This window comes from Notolepis coatsorum (assembly GCF_963971535.1).
Source record: "Notolepis coatsorum genome assembly, chromosome: 10".
In the NCBI taxonomy this organism is placed as follows: domain Eukaryota; kingdom Metazoa; phylum Chordata; class Actinopteri; order Aulopiformes; family Paralepididae; genus Notolepis; species Notolepis coatsorum.
In genome coordinates this window covers 83,204,487-83,220,808 of record NC_140174.1, presented here as the reverse complement: position 1 = coordinate 83,220,808, position 16,322 = coordinate 83,204,487, and the positions used below count along the sequence as shown (strand labels likewise).

Here is a 16,322-nt window from a genome sequence, read left to right as displayed (position 1 = left end):
TCAAGCACTGTTTCAAGTACTGTCACTTCTTGCTTGACTACACTGTAAAAAAAGAAGACTGTAAAAAAAAACTGTAAATGTCTGGCAGCAACGGTTGCCAAACGCTTACTGTCAAAGTACAGTCAAATGAAATACATTAAAAAGGTAATTTACTGTATTTCTATGGAATTTACACTTAGAAAAACAAAAGTAATCTGTAAAATAATACAGTGAATTTCCTGTGAAAAAAGTGTAGGTTGTGTTATTTATTACTATGTAGTACTCTTATTACTGTATATTCTGTACAGCATTGGCACTTGGCACGTTTTATCTGAGATCCTTTGTCCCACTGTCTTTGTACAATACTACCATCATCACCTCATTATATATACCCCTACTGGTTTTAATGTTACATTCTATATACTCCTACTGGTTTTAATGTTACATTCTATATACTCCTACTGGTTTTAATATTACATTCTATATACTCCTACTGATTTTAATATTACAATACTACCACCACATCACTATATATACTCCTACTGGTTTTAGTAGTACATTCTATATACTCCTACAGGTTATGATATTACCATCACCTCATTCTATATACTCCTACTGGTTTTAATATTACAATACCACCACATATTTGTATATAGTCTTACTAGTTTTAATATTACAAACCACCATTTACATTTAGTCATTTAGCTGACGCTTTTATCCAAAGCGACTTACAAGTTCACCACATCTTTGTATATACTCCTACTGTTGACAGAACTGGCTATGGGGCGACAATAATATGTTCATGAGGCATGGTTTCTCCCTTCAGCCTTTAATCGGCGTGGTTTATTATTTACATTGGTACACAGCAGCACATGAGTTCTCCTCTCCGTGAGAGGTAGGTGGGAAGAGATAGAGGGGGAGGAGACATCTCCTTAAATACCCTCTACCTGGTGGTAGCAATGGCGGCTCCGCCTATAGCGCCCTCTAGTGGAAACAGTTATGCATAGTTAGACAGTTACTAGCAATCATATATAACCTCTAACTTTAACACTCCCACTTAGGGTTGTCTAGTACACTGTACAACTTCTTCAAAAACAATTTACAAAGAAAATAATACAGTTCAGAGCATCAAAAATAATATGGCAGTCAATACTACACAACAGGCAATATTTACACACCAAACATGACCTCTGCAAATCTTTTCAATTTCAGTTTGGAAGCAGGTTTTGTCATAGCGTCTGCTACCATGTCGTCCGTTGGACAATAAATCAGTGTCATTCTTTCTTCTCTGATGACAGATCTGATGAAATGATATTTTATATCGACATGTTTACATCTCTGTCGGCACACAGGGTTTCTAGCAATCGCAATGGTTCCCTGGTTGTCCTCATAAACAACAGTCTTCTTATATACATAGGTATCCATTCCTTCGAGCAGTTGTTCTAGATAAATACATTCCTGTATTGTCATAGCTAGAGCCATGTATTCGGCTTCACAAGTTGATAGTGCCACTGTGGGCTGCTTCTTTGTTTTCCACAAAACCAGTGAGCTGTTTGTGTTCAAACTCACACAATACCCTGTGGTACTTCTTCTGTCTGTGGTGTCTGCTGCCCAGTCTGCATCACTGTAGGCTTTAAGCCCTAAGCCCTCGCTGCTCTTTCTGAAACAAAGCGGTGTATCTGCTGCACCTTTGAGATAACGAAAAACGTGTTTTGCTGTAATCCAGTGCTCCTCTGTGGGGTCAGCAAAATGCTGTGACAATTTGCTCACTACAAAACATAGGTCAGGGCGAGTACATGTTGTCAAATAAATGAGGCTACCTACAGCTTCTCTGTACATCTTTACATCAGTCAATCTCTGAGCATCCTCTTGGTAGTCTAGTTTTTGATCACATGGTGTTTCCCTTGTTCTACATTCTTGCATGTCAAAACGTTTCAGGATCTTTTTCACATAATTAAATCATCCACCTCTGTATTTAAACAGAGAATCCATTTCTGTATTTAAACATGGAATCCACTCCGGTATTTAAACCTGGAATCTACTCCTTCTGTATTTAAACATGGAGTATCCTCCTTCTGCATTAAACATGTAGCCACCCTCCTTCCGTATTTAAACATGGAGTACCCTCCTTCAGTATTTAAACATTTAGCTACGAACCTCGCTTTGTACTTGTCATGGCCTTCAATACCCTCCTTGATTGAGTACACCCATTTCCCTCCCACTGTCTGTCTGCCCTCTGGTAACTTGGTTAGAGTAAAGGTGTGGTTGTCCTCTAGGGACCTCATCTCCTCATCCATTGCTCTCTCCCATTTACTTGATTCAGGGGACACTATGGCCTCTTTAAAGGTCTGAGGTACCCCACTGACTACTCTGTAGCAGTAATCCATGTTGGTAAGTGTACTGTCATCCTCGTCACTTTCTCTCCGGGCATAGTCTGTCAGATACTTTGGGGGTTTGTGTTCCCTTGAGGGATACCTCCCACTGCTTGGGGCACGTGACGTCACCCTCAGGTGCTCCTCGTCATCGCCCTCTGGGGGTTGCTGACTGTCTGTCTGCACGACCGTGCTAAGTACACTAGGCTGAGGTGTCTCTGTTTCTTCACACCTTACTCTGGAGTCCAGCTCTGGCTCCTCTGTCTGTGTCTCGTTCTCACATGTTGTCTTTGTGACAAACTTGAATAGCCTGTGTTTCTGCACTCTCCCTTTACCGGGATAATAAACTAGGAAAGCGGGGCTTCCTTTGTCGTGCCCTACAAAGAGTCCTTTTTCACATCTGGACTCAAGCTTTCCTCTGTCCTGCAGGTAAGCATAACACACTGATCCAAATTGGTGCATCCTAGCTAGATTACACTTCTTTCCTGTCAGTGCTGTATACGGGGTGGTGCCCGTGTGCTTATTAAAGCACCTGTTTCTGGTGTAAGCGGCTTCTTGCACCGCATAATGCCATAGACTCTTAGGTAAGTTACTGTCTACTAGCTTACACCTAGCCATTTCGAAAAGAGTGCGCCATTCCCTCTCTGCCACTCCGTTCTGGTGTGGGGAATATGGACATGACGTCTCGTGTCTTATCTTGTTCCTTCTCAACAGTGATTGGAACTCTATTTGTGAACTCGGTTCCATTGTCGGACCTCAAGCATCTTTTTTTTTTTTATCCACTTTTTCTCCCATTTTCTATATTTTCTCCCATCCCAATTTCGTATCATCCAATTCAACCCTCCCCTGTCACGAACGCTGTTTCTTGCCTCCCACAAGCCGGCTGCAATGTGGACTAAGTCATACATAGCACAAGTCCCCTCCGGTACTTGAGGTAACAGCAGTCGCATCTTTTCACCTGCGCAGCTCGATCTCTCAGTAGCGAGGAGTAACACGTGGGAGGCTCACGCTGCCCCCGACACTTCCTGATTCTACTGCGCAGGCGCACCAACCGACCTGTAGGAGTCGCTGTCCACAATGCCCGATCCCCACCCATCAGTTTCCCACCCCCTAATACGGCCAATGTGTATTAGTACGGACGACCAGCTAAACTGAAAGCAAATGTGGAGCGCTGGGCTCGAACAGGCAAGCCCAGCGTCTCCAGATTTCGTGGCGAGCGCCTTGCCCACTACGCCACGTAGCCGCCCGGACCTCAAGCATCTTATGTTACCATAAGGGGCTACATCTGCAAGGAATTTCTCCGTGGCCTGGAGTGTGTCACTCTTTGCTTTGAGAAAGTAAACAAACACTGCCCCTGTACACACATCTGTAAAAGACTGTACATATCTAAAGCCTCCTATGGACTCGTTGCTTACTGGACCGGCTAGATCTGTGTTAACTAGCGCAAGTGGTACCTTTACTTTTTCTGTGGGATTTCTGTTTCTCGATTGAGTAAACTTCCCCTTTATGCACACTACACATTCTCTGTCAGGTCTACGGTTACACATATCATTATTATCATTACACTTGTCGTTGTCATTACACTCTGTTTGTAGATAATACATTCTCTTGTACACCTTTATGTTAAATCGCGTACCGTCTGGCTCTACAAGAAAATGTTTACCTTCATTGAAGAATACTTTGGCACTGTTCGCAGTAGCAGCTATTACAGAAAATAGTTCTTGTGGGAACGAGGGTACGTAGAGAGCGTTCTTTAACATCACTGTACACCGGCGCCCCTCACTGTCTATGAGGCATACCTGTGCATCTCCTCTCTCTTGCGCCAACCCGTAGGTGCGCTTCCCATCTGCCAGCTCCATGCTGTGTCTCTCCAGGTGGAAAGTGTTGTCAAAGTTCTTGAACCAACTCCTGTCGTTGATGACGTGGGACGACGCACCTGTGTCCACGATCAGTCCCTTCCTTTGGGCCTGCTGCAGCTGCGTTGGCCTGGTGACTTACACTGTCTGCGCCCCGAAGATGAAGTCTTCTTGTCCCGCTACTCGTCTCGCTACTCGTCTCGATTAGTCTCACGCCCACTGTCGCCGCCATCTTGTCCACTCCCGCCATCTTGTCCATGCGCCGCCGCGTTTCTTCATGCATGCTCTGTCTGTGTGCCCCGTGGATTTGCAGAAGCTACATCAGACAGTCTTTGTGCAGTTACCTTTCCGATGGCCTTTTTCTCCGCATCGCCAACACGTCAGCTCCGTCGTGGGCCTGGTCTTCTCCCTTGGCGTCGCTCGGGCCTTCAGCACCCTCTCTTCCGCCTCCGCAGCGGCTGGGTGGATATCTTCTGAGGCCTCGAAATTTCGTAACTTGGAATTGAACTTTCCCAGCGTCATGTCCGCTGAACTGTGTGTTACCAGGAGTGTGAACGGTTTGTACAGCTCCGGTAGTCCCCTCATCACCATCGCCATCATTAGCCCATCGCTTGGTGCTTCTCCTGCACTCTTCAATGCTGTAATGATCTGCTCAGCTCTGATGACGTATTCGGTCACAGTCTCGGTGTGCCCCTTCTTCAGTGCTGTTAGTGTTATGTAGAGCAGTGGTTCCCAAACTGTGGTGCGTGACATGAAAAGGCTAATGGTGGTAAACAAATTTTATTTTTTATTTATTTTTTTACAATAAAATTTCATAAAAATCTTAGTCAAACCTTTAGTATTATGGATATTAAACATGCTGGCAGAGTACATGCATCCATGTTGTCGTGAACATTTTAATTAAATAAGGAAATTCCCTATCCATAGTCGCCGTGGGAAGAGATAAAATAAAAAATATAATCTGTGCACGGAGACCAGCAAAAAAGAATTCTAACAGAAACCCATTGGGGGGTGCGTCAGCTAGGTCAGGAGGTGACAGGGGGTGCACGGCCAAAAAAGTTTGGGAACCGCTGATGTAGAGGGACACGACTCGGGGTCTTCCTTGCCCGATATAATGTTCTCTCAACACTTCCAGGCTTTCTCTGCCTTTGTCTTTAGTGTCACGGAATATCAGCCCCAAGCTTGTGTCGTCGAGCAGTGGTGCTAACTCACAGTATGCATCTGCATTATGCTTGTCGTCCAGGGCTTGTGCTTCCGCCGTCAGGTCTCCCGTGGGGGCCGTCAAGATCATCGTCTTCAGTCCCACACGTGCATGCAGCATAACATGCGCTCTTCCCAGAACTCATAGTCCTCTGCCTTTCCATTAAATGAGGGCCATTTGCTCCTTCCCTTGGTCGCCATCCTCCTTTTTGATGGTAGGCGTAGCTTTAGCTCTGTTGGTATAGCCTTTAGCCACGTGGTGCTCCCGGCGCTAAACTAGCCTATACTTCAGCTAAACTTGCTACCCTTATTATTTCGCCCCTGCGTGATCTGGGCCCATAACCTGTTGACAGAACTGGCTATGGGGCGACAATAATATGTTCATGAGGCATGGTTTCTCCCTTCAGCCTTTAATTGGCGTGGTTTATTATTTACATTGGTACACAGCAGCACATGAGTTTTCCTCTCCGTGAGAGGTAGGTGGGAAGAGATAGAGGGGGAGGAGACATCTCCTTAAATACCCTCTACCTGGCGGTAGCATTAGCGGCTCCGCCTATAGCGCCCTCTAGTGGAAACAGTTATGCATAGTTAGACAGTTACTAGCAATCATTATAAACTCTAACTTTAACACCTACTAGCATTAATATTACAATACCACCACGTTTTTGTATATACTCCTATCGGTTTTGAAATGTTGTATTTTATTTTTATCTAAATTTGTCATTCCAGATTGTGTTGTCTTTGTCTTTTCTGCACAAGCACTAAGCCACAGTCATTGTACATACAAATGTATTTGTCCAAGAAACCTGATTCTGATTCAAATTCTGACAAGTCATATGGTCCAAGATTCAAGTCAAGTCAAGTCAACTCTCACATAGGAAATCAAGTCACACATAGGATCAAGTCACGTTTAATTATATATATTTAATTATAAGGACATTTGGATGTTAGGGTTTTTATTGTTTTGCTAATAGCTTCTTTTGTTTTTCTCTATGCAAAAATGTTGTTTTTCATCATGGATGAAAAACAACATGGTTCTGGAACTTGTGGTTCTTTACTAGTATGAGACAGGAAGCCACTTCTATCTATGAGAGCAGCTCATTTGTACTGTAATAGAAACTACACACACACACACACACACACACACACGCACACACACACACACACACACACACACACACACACACACACACACACACACACACACACACACACACACACACACACACACACACATACACGTATATATATGCATACTAATGTAGTGTGTATTGTGTGATAGAGGGGAGGTATCGGTGTGTCTACTGAGGCGTACGCTGAGCCAACAGCTGTGTTGTGTTCTATAGCCTGAGGTCACAGACACTGACCCACTAACCACAAACACTCAACTGTCACCCAGCCTTTTAACTGTAATTTGTTCTGCTTCATGTATTACATGCCTTGTCACTTTATTGGTTGTTTGTTTGTTTGATGTGTGTTTTAATTTCCCTTAACTCTGTGATGTATGTACATTTTATTAAATTTTGTTGTCCCCTTTCCCTGTTACCCTTTGAGAGGCCCTTTTTTCCTGTTGTGGTGATTTATACTAACCACTAGATGGCCCCATCTACCAGGGTACCGCTACCCAGTCTCTATAAATGTCATAATGAGACACCTGTTGCATGTTGACATGTACGTTACCTACCTACCTGTTGTATGCTACCTAACTACTACCAGGACCTAAATAAATGATATTCAAAGAACCCCAGTTTCTTCATTGATGGACAGAAACATTACATGGTACCAGGAGTGTAATCACGAGTCGTCATGATGGAAAGTGTGAAGCCGCCGGACGCTGTGAATTGGACTGGTAATGTGGATTATGAGTGGCGTACCTTCAAACAGCGTTTTATGCTGTACCTGATGGCTGTTGGACTGGAAGGGAAGTCTGAGACGAGGCGTATTGCACTGCTTCTGACCATCGCGGGACAACAAGCTGTGGAAGTATATAACACGTTTGTGTTCGCCGATGCAGATGACAGAGAGAAATTTGCGGAGGTTGTCAAGAAGTTTGATGAACACTGTTCGCAGAAGAAGAACGAAACCTTTGAAAGGTATGTGTTTCGCTCGAGGATGCAACAGTCTGCTGAAAGTTGTGATGTGTTTCTAACAGACTTGAAGTTAAAAGCTAGAACGTGTAATTTTGGGGATGTGCACGATTCTATGATCCGTGATCAGATTGTGTTTGGCGTACTGGATTCGAAACTGAGGGAGAGGTTACTGCGGGAGACAGAGCTAACCCTTGAATCAGCTGTGAGAATATGTCACGCAAGTGAATTAGCAGTACAGCATGCCAGAACATTTGCGGGAGACGCTAGAGACGGAGCAGCGGTTGCTATGGTAACGAGGAAGCCCTACAACAAGGGAGAAAGGGGGCGGTACAATCAACAAAAGGGATCAGACACTTTCCAATGTAAAATATGTGGTACTCGTCATGCATCAAGACAATGCCCAGCATATGGAAAAGTGTGCCATAAGTGTCAAGGACAAAATCACTTTTCCAAGCAATGCTTTGCCAAGGGGAAAAAAGGCAGAGGGGAACGTGTACACACAGTGGAGGAAAATGACCTGTGTGATTCCTTCTTTGTGGGCATGGTGAAACAGGATGAGGACAGACAGACAAGGGTGAATAGAGTGGAGCAGGACAAGTGGGCCGAGCCCTTGCATATAAATGGAGCTGTAATTTCTTTTAAACTGGATACAGGAGCAAAGGCTAACATGATAAATGAACTTCACATAAGAAACATGAAAGTGAAGCCCCACATTCGTCCTAATCCCATTCCACTCAAAGCCTACAATGGACAGCCCATCCCCACAAGAGGAATGTGCAGACTGAAGGTGAGAGTTAAAGGCAAAGAGCATCACCTCATGTTTGTAATAGTTCCAGATGGACATGACTCACTGTTGGGAGATGAGGCATGTGAACAATTGGGTTTAGTCAAGAGGCTGTAGAGCATCAAAACAAATGCACAGAATGACGTAGAGACAATAGTGGATCAGTATACTGATGTATTCAAAGGGTTTGGTGTCTTACCATACACCTACAAGATCCAACTAAAAGAGGATGCACAGCCAGTCATACATGCTCCCAGGCGGGTTCCAGCACCGCTCAGAGAGAAGGTGAAGCAAGAGCTCGACCGAATGATGTCACTGGGGGTGATAAAGAGAGTGGAGGAGCCCACTGAGTGGGTGAATTCGATGGTGTGTGCCAAGAAGCCAAATGGTGATATACGTCTGTGCATGGATCCAAAAGACCTAAATGCAAACATAAAAAGAGAGCATTATCAGATTCCAACAAGGGAGGAAATAACGAGTGAAATGGCCGGTGCAAGGTATTTCAGTAAATTGGATGCTTCACAGGGCTTTTGGCAGATCAAACTGCACGAAGACAGCACAAAGTACTGTACATTCAATACACCGTTTGGCCGCTACTCGTTCCAAAGGATGCCTTTTGGAATATGCTCTGCTCCTGAAGTGTTCCACAGATCTATGGAGCACATACTGGACGGTATAGAGGGAGCACGAGTGTATGTGGATGATGTGGTGGTGTGGGGATCCACACTGGAGCAGCACAATGAGAGACTCATCAAGGTTCTGCAAAATGTCAAAAAGCATGGACTAAAGCTCAAAAGAGCAAAATTCCAGTTTGGTGTGAGAGAAATCACCTTTCTGGGAGACAAGCTTTCGAGTGCAGGTGTCGAGCCTGACATCCGCAAGGTGAAAGCTATAGTGGAGATGCCAAGACCTGAGGATAAGCAAGGTGTGTTGAGAATGATGGGAATGATAAACTTCGTTGGAAAGTTCATACCAACTTTGTCAACCAAGACAGTGCACCTCAGACAGCTGTTACACCACAAGTGTGACTTCAAGTGGACTGATAGTCATGAAGAGGAGTGGACAACACTGAAAACCATGCTCACAACGGAACCAGTGTTGACATTTTTTGACCCGTCCAAAAGGATAAAGATTTCCACTGACTCATCCAAAAATGGGATTGGAGCGGTGCTGCTACAAGCGGATGGAGATGATTGGAGGCCAGTTGCCTATGCATCAAGAACGATGACAGTAACTGAATGTCGCTATGCACAAATTGAAAAGGAGTGTTTAGGACTAGTCTATGGATTTGAAAAATTCCACAGTTATGTGTATGGCCTACCAAGATTTGTGGCAGAGACAGACCACAAGCCGTTGATCTCCATCATAAAGAAAAACCTCAGTGAGATGTCACCACGCATACAGAGACTGATGATGAAGCTGCAACGTTATGATTTCGAGCTGATATACACACCAGGTAAACACATTGTGATGGCTGATGCTCTATCCAGGGCAACGACACAGAGTGACACACCAGTGAGCTCGACGGAGGCTGATGTTGAATTTCATGTAAACTTGATTGCAAAATCACTGCCTGTGTCAGACAGAAAATCTAAACAGATTTCACCAGAAACGGAAAAGGACCCCCTGTTACAGAGGGTCATGACCAATATGAAAGAGAGCTGGCCTAAAGGAGACTGTCAGCAATATTACAACATCCGAGCAGAGCTGAGTGTGATAGATGGACTGTTACTCAGAAAGAACACAATTGTCATTCCTTAGTCACTGAGACAAGAAATGTTGAAGAGACTTCACGAGGGGCACCTCGGAATGGAGAAATGTAAGAGAAGGGCCAGAACGTCAATATATTGGCCAGGCATCAACACAGACATTGAAAAGATGGTCTCGAGCTGTGTAACCTGTCTGAAACACCATACGACGCAGCAGAAAGAGCCCATGGTAACTGCAGACCTACCTAAGGTGCCTTGGCAAAAAGTGGGAACTGACTTGTTCCACCTGGATGGAAAGAATTATCTACTGGTTATAGACTATTTTTCTAACTATCCAGAGATAGCACTGCTTTCCAGCATGACGGCTACTTGTGTGATTACACATATGAAATCTATCTTTGCGAGACATGGAATTTGCCAGGTTCTCGTATCTGACAACGGACCAGCTTACAACTGTAAGGAGTTCCAGAACTTTGCAGAAGAATATGATTTCCAGCATGTAACCTCAAGTCCCCTGTATGCCCAATCCAATGGTAAAGCAGAGAAGGGTGTGGGCATAGTAAATAGGCTGCTCCTGAAGGCAAAAGAGAGTGGTTCTGATCCATATCTAGCTCTACTGAGTTACAGAGCACCACCACTAGAACATGGACTGTCTCCTGCTGAGCTTCTGATGGGACGGAGGCTGCGAACCACAATTCCTTGCACTGCAAAACAGAAGAAGAATAACATTGTGAGACAGAAACAGAAGTGTCTGCAAAACAGACAGAAAGCAAACTATGACAAAGTCTCAAAAGGTCTAGTACCACTGTCACGGCGTGACACAGTGAGACTACAGGATTCTAGATACTGGGACAGGAGAGCCACAGTTCTGGAGGAAGTGGGTCCTAGATCCTACACCGTCAGAACAGAAGAGGGTCAAGTCTTAAGAAGGAATCGACGAAGCTTGTTGAAAACACCAGAGACACTTGGAGAACGGTCAACAGCTGATGACGAAGTTTGCACCACAGCAGCACCACCGACAGCTGGGCTGACAAACTTGCCACCACCAGCTGACCAGACACCTTCAACACCAGTACTGAGAAGATCTACACGTCAGTCTAGACCACCTGACAGACTTCAGTATTTGTAAAGAACAGCACAGAGCTCTATCCTTTTGCATTAAAAGAAATATAAAAAAAAAAAAAAAAATTGAAGAGGCAAAAGGAAAATAATTATAGAGCATGATATATATATAACGTTGATTTATGGTATGCAGATTAAAGTAAATAAAAATAATTGTATTTGGAAATAGCAACAGTAGAAAAAACTAAAAGATGACTGTGTTTTGAGTCAACAGAAATGTTTACATTTATTGTTGTATGCCGGTATAGCATTCAAAGAAAGGAGGATGTGGTGATTTATACTAACCACTAGATGGCCCCATCTACCAGGGTACCGCTACCCAGTCTCTATATGTCATAATGAGACACCTGTTGCATGTTGACATGTACGTTACCTACCTACCTGTTGTATGCTACCTAACTACTACCAGGACCTAAATAAATGATATTCAAAGAACCCCAGTTTCTTCATTGATGGACAGAAACATTACACCTGTCATTGTAAATAATAATTTGTTCTTAATTGACCTGCCTGGTCAAACAAATATAAATAAAAACACACACATTTCCTTTTATGGTACTTGGTACTTTTACTCCACTATATTTCGAAGGTAATATTGTACTTTTTACTCCACTAACATGCATCTGAACATTCTCTCTCTCTCATTGCCATTTGTTTCCAAATGTCAATAATCAGAGCATAACTAGATCACACTCCAACACACCATTTAAAGTGGGTTGAGGGTTGAATGCTCCCAAGTACAGAAATACAACACATGATATATAATGTGGACTTTTACTTTTGATACTTACTCAGTAAGCTAATTGGCTGTAGTCTTTGAATAGGTCATAACTCCACTAGGTGGCATATGCATTTGAGACTTGATGTTGAGAGTTGGCAGCTCTTATGGTGTCTGACTACCAGACAAAACCACCAGACTTCTGTTTCACTAGAGCGATATACTGTAAATCAAAATCAAATCAATCAATTTTTTTATTTTTTTTTTTTAATCTACTTTTTCTCCCCATTCTCCCATCCCAATTTTGTATTATCCAATTCTACCCTCCCCTGTCTCGAACGTTGTTAGACCATGCCTCCCACTGGTCGGCTGCAATGTGGACGAAGCCTTGCATCACGTGTCCCCTCCGGTACACCAGGAGGCAGCCGTCGCATCTTTTCACCTGTACAGCGCAATCTCTCAGTGGCGAGGAGTAACGCGTGGGAGGCTCACGCTGCCCCGATACTTCCTGATTCTGCTGTACAGGCGCACCAACCGACCTGTAGGAGTCGCTGTCCACAACGTCCGATCCCCACCCACCGGCTTTCCCACCCCCTAATACTGCCAATTGTATTAGTATGAACGACCAGCAAAGCCGGAAGCAACGCCGAGAGCTGGGCTCGAACCCAGCATCTCCTGCGTTAGTGGCGAGCGCCTTGCCCACTGTGCCACTTAGCCGCCAAATCAAGTTTATTTGTAAGGCCCGACAACACACGTTAATGTCCCCATGCGCCGGACACGTCTTCTTTAAACAAGTCAAGAAGAAACATCGCAATAAATCAAGAACAAAACAAAAACCCCATGGGTGGCTGGGTGACGCAGCGGACTAAGCGCTCGTCACCAACGCGAGAGACACTGGTATCGAATCCGGCTGTCAGCGTTGCCTCCGGCTTGGCCGGCCGTCATACTGGCTCAATTGGCAGAGTCAGCGGGAGGGAAGCCGGTGGGTGGTAATCTGGTCGTTGTAAACAGCGACTCCTACAGGTCGGTCATGGCGCCTGCACAGCGAGGAAGGGAGATGGTGAGGGTAGTGTGAACCTCCCACACGTTACACCTCACCAATGAGAGTCCGCGCTGGCAGGTGAAAAGAAGTGGCTGGCTGACTTCGCATGTATCGGAGGGGACATGTGGTAGTATCTATCAACCCTCCCTATACCGACCAGTGGGGGGCACATGCGAGTAATGACCAGGAAGGGGAGGGGGGAATTGGCATGATGACTAAATTGGGATGGGAGAAAAACACAGAAAAACAGGAGGAGAAAAAGTGGATACATTTTTTTTTTATTAAAAAAAACACCATGAAGTCCAAAAAAGGTTAAATGAATGCAACACTCCCAGACATACCCCAAGGAAAAACTCACAAAAAACCTAGCAATAGGAAAAAGCACCACAGGCAATGTGGAGGGGAGAAACCTTAGAAGGGCCGTTCAAGGGGGATCTCCCTGCTATCTATGTCGGTGATAGTAGTGTTGCTATCCAAACTTCCTGGGTTACAAGAAGAAAGCAAGTGGAAAGCTGGACAGCCGCGCCCCCGGATTCGGGGTGTGGTCTGACTGGCCAGACCTGAACGACCTATGCGGTTGGTCCAACGTGGCCCTGGAGTGGGTGGGGCCGGACTCAGACGCTGTTAATGTTTCTGAGGAGATCATCTCTGACCCTACCATCTCTGTGAAGGCCACCATTGACATCTGTGGAACGTGGCAGGAACTGCCACTTACCAATGCCCGTGGCCATCTCATGTCGGCACAACAACAACGCCAACGCCAACACTGGACTGAGCTTAAACTGCAAGGGAAGCTTGCCTGTCTCCCTGCCGCTGACCACTCTGTCTCTCGCACGCAGTTTAAAAAAATTTAGCTATTGATGAGAGCATCATAATTTTTACTTTACAAGCTAGGCTACAGGTTTTACCATCAATGCTCAACCTTTCCATCTGGTTCCCTGGCAGTCATAGCCCACACTGCATACACCATGGTCACGAACAGACAACAGAAACCATGTCTCACATACTCAATGGCTGTCATGCATACAAAGGGCTCTACATTTGTAGGCATGATAGGATCGTGGATCTGATTGCAGACAGTGTCCGTTCCACACTCGGGTCACCTGCAACATATAAGCTGTATAAGCACACCAGTGTGAAGCCATATACTGTATGCTCAATCTGTGTAGGGCCAATTCACTGTTCTCTGATATTTCAGCAAACACCCCCGATGTTGTTATTGTTAATGAGAATAAAAGAGAGGTTCTCATCCTATAAGTTGGTTGCACGTTTGACTACAGTCTAGAGGAAGCCTTTACAACCAAAATGTTAAAATATCAACTGTTAGACCATACCATATCACAACTCGGCTACAACTGTAAACTTTTAGTCTTCATATTTGGAAGCCTGGGTCATGTCCATAAGTTGGGTGTTAGAGGCCTTCAGATGGCCGGTCTTCCGAAGAGAAGAGCCAAACAATTAGCAAGATATTGCTCAGTGTCAGCAATTATTGGCAGCCGGGCAATTTGGAGAAGACGCTGCTATCTGTATCCATGAGCTGTGTGTAGATTGTCAGGTTCATCATCCATGTGTGTGTGTAACTTTGGTTGCCATTGTCAATTTGGGCACGATTGTATCAGAATAACCCACAATGTACAAGTGCACTGATAATATTTGTGTCCTTTAAACATTGTCTTTATGTGGACATAAATAAAGATTCTAAATGTGTGTGTGTGTGTGTGTGTGTGTGTGTGTGTGTGTGTGTGTGTGTGTGTGTGTGTGTGTGTGTGTGTGTGTGTGTGTGTGTGTGTGTGTGTGTGTGTGTGTGTGTGTGTGTGTGTGTGTGTGTGTGTGTGTGTGCGCGTGCGTGCGTGCGTGTCTCTCTCTCTCTGTGTTTCTCTCCCTCCTATAGAAAGTATATAAAGAGAAGTATAATGCAGAGAAGGGGAAGTCTAGCTTCACCAACATGAAGCATTTACCTGAGGTTGACCACGCTATGGAGGTCATGAAGAACCAGAGCAATGTAAACACACACACACACACACACACACACACACACACACACACACACACACACACACACACACACACACACAGACACACACACACACACACACACATACACACACACATACACACACACACTGTGATTGGAGGACACTGAATCCTAAAGCTCAATGGAGATGGAGAAGAATGTGGTGTGAATGCAGGCAGGGCCCCGTTCCCCGTACCTGGATAACTGAGTTAGCCGGATAACTTTCGGTCAAGTCTGACTTAAGCCGGACCTTCCCATTCCCCGACGCGCGATTGTCTAAATCACCATGACAACAGATCAAAAAGTTTGAGCCTGGTCGAGAGCAGGGTTAAGTTCAAGTTAGCCGGATGAACCATGGCCACGCCCCCGCAAAGAAGTGACAGCTCGTTTCCTGAAATGATTCTCACAGTCTAGGATCTGCATTATACCATTCTGAATTACGTTTCTGTGCTTCGTTTTCCTAGAGGGGGCTTTTGAAATGTATAATAATAGAACTAAACTCTGATAATAAATCATATTGAGCCTATAGATTTACTTTGTCCTAAATAAAATAACGCACGTCATATACGGCGCTCGGATTTGCGATACACGCAGCACGCTGCATGTGGTTATTTTAATAACGGCTCATTGCAAATGTGAATCCCGCTGGGATATTTTTAATGAATGAAACCTATCGGCCGTTTGGCTCTGATTAGTTTCATATATTAATCTCCGCTGTAGATTTGCTTAACGGAGCGCCGGATTGTGTTTCATTCAAGCATAAAATTGAAGTGTCTATGCAGGGATTGTGGTTTTTGTGTGATATTGTAACTGGGATTAAAATGTCTGATGAGATGCGCTGTTTGACGGATTTGAGAAATTGAATGAGCCGTTGACGTCACATTAATGCATTTGAGAATAAAGAGATAAAACTTCATTTTTTGGTAAGAAAAATATTCTAAACACGGGTCTCTCGTCCATTAATGCATAAACAATGAGTATATCCCATCTGGCACAGTGGCGCAGCGGCTAGTGCTGAATCTTGGCAACCGGGCGACCGGTGTTCGAAACCCCGCTTTTCCAATATAATTTTTTTGGAATATAATATTAATGATTATACGCAAAAGTAGCCTAGTTTTAAGTTAAAATATTATAAATCTACATGCATTGAGGATGTCATTCTTTATATAGCTCTCAACGTGCACCAAATTGAATTATTCCTACATTGCAAAAAGAAGGAAAAGACTAGGAGAAGTGGGATTCGAACCCGGGCCGCCTGTGTGAAAGTCAAAAGCAGACACCGTTACACCACAGTGTAGATAAGTAAAAGATCCACCATACATCAATCAATGGGTAAGAGAGCCGTGTCCTTATTCCGTATGACAGTTTAACTAATTATTTTCGCTAGCAAGATCTCATTTGATTATCCATTCCATAAACCTACTGCCAGCAGGCAA

At 44.4% G+C, this 16,322-nt stretch overlaps 2 protein-coding genes across 2 annotated transcripts in view; both read left to right on the top strand.

The window, feature by feature from the left end:
• Nucleotides 1-16,322, top strand: part of LOC311235153 (LIM zinc-binding domain-containing Nebulette-like) — a 489,983-nt gene that overhangs the window by 430,660 nt on the left and 43,001 nt on the right. The window lies entirely within an intron of this gene.
• The window catches only part of LOC311234986 (uncharacterized protein), a gene marked incomplete at both ends in the record, with an annotated part of 70,566 nt that overhangs the window by 28,967 nt on the left and 25,277 nt on the right, over nucleotides 1-16,322 (top strand). Inside the window, one exon of the mRNA XM_084322296.1 lies at nucleotides 14,764-14,874. Within this exon, the coding sequence (XP_084178422.1) occupies nucleotides 14,764-14,874 (111 nt within the window). The remainder of the gene's footprint in view (nucleotides 1-14,763; nucleotides 14,875-16,322) is intronic.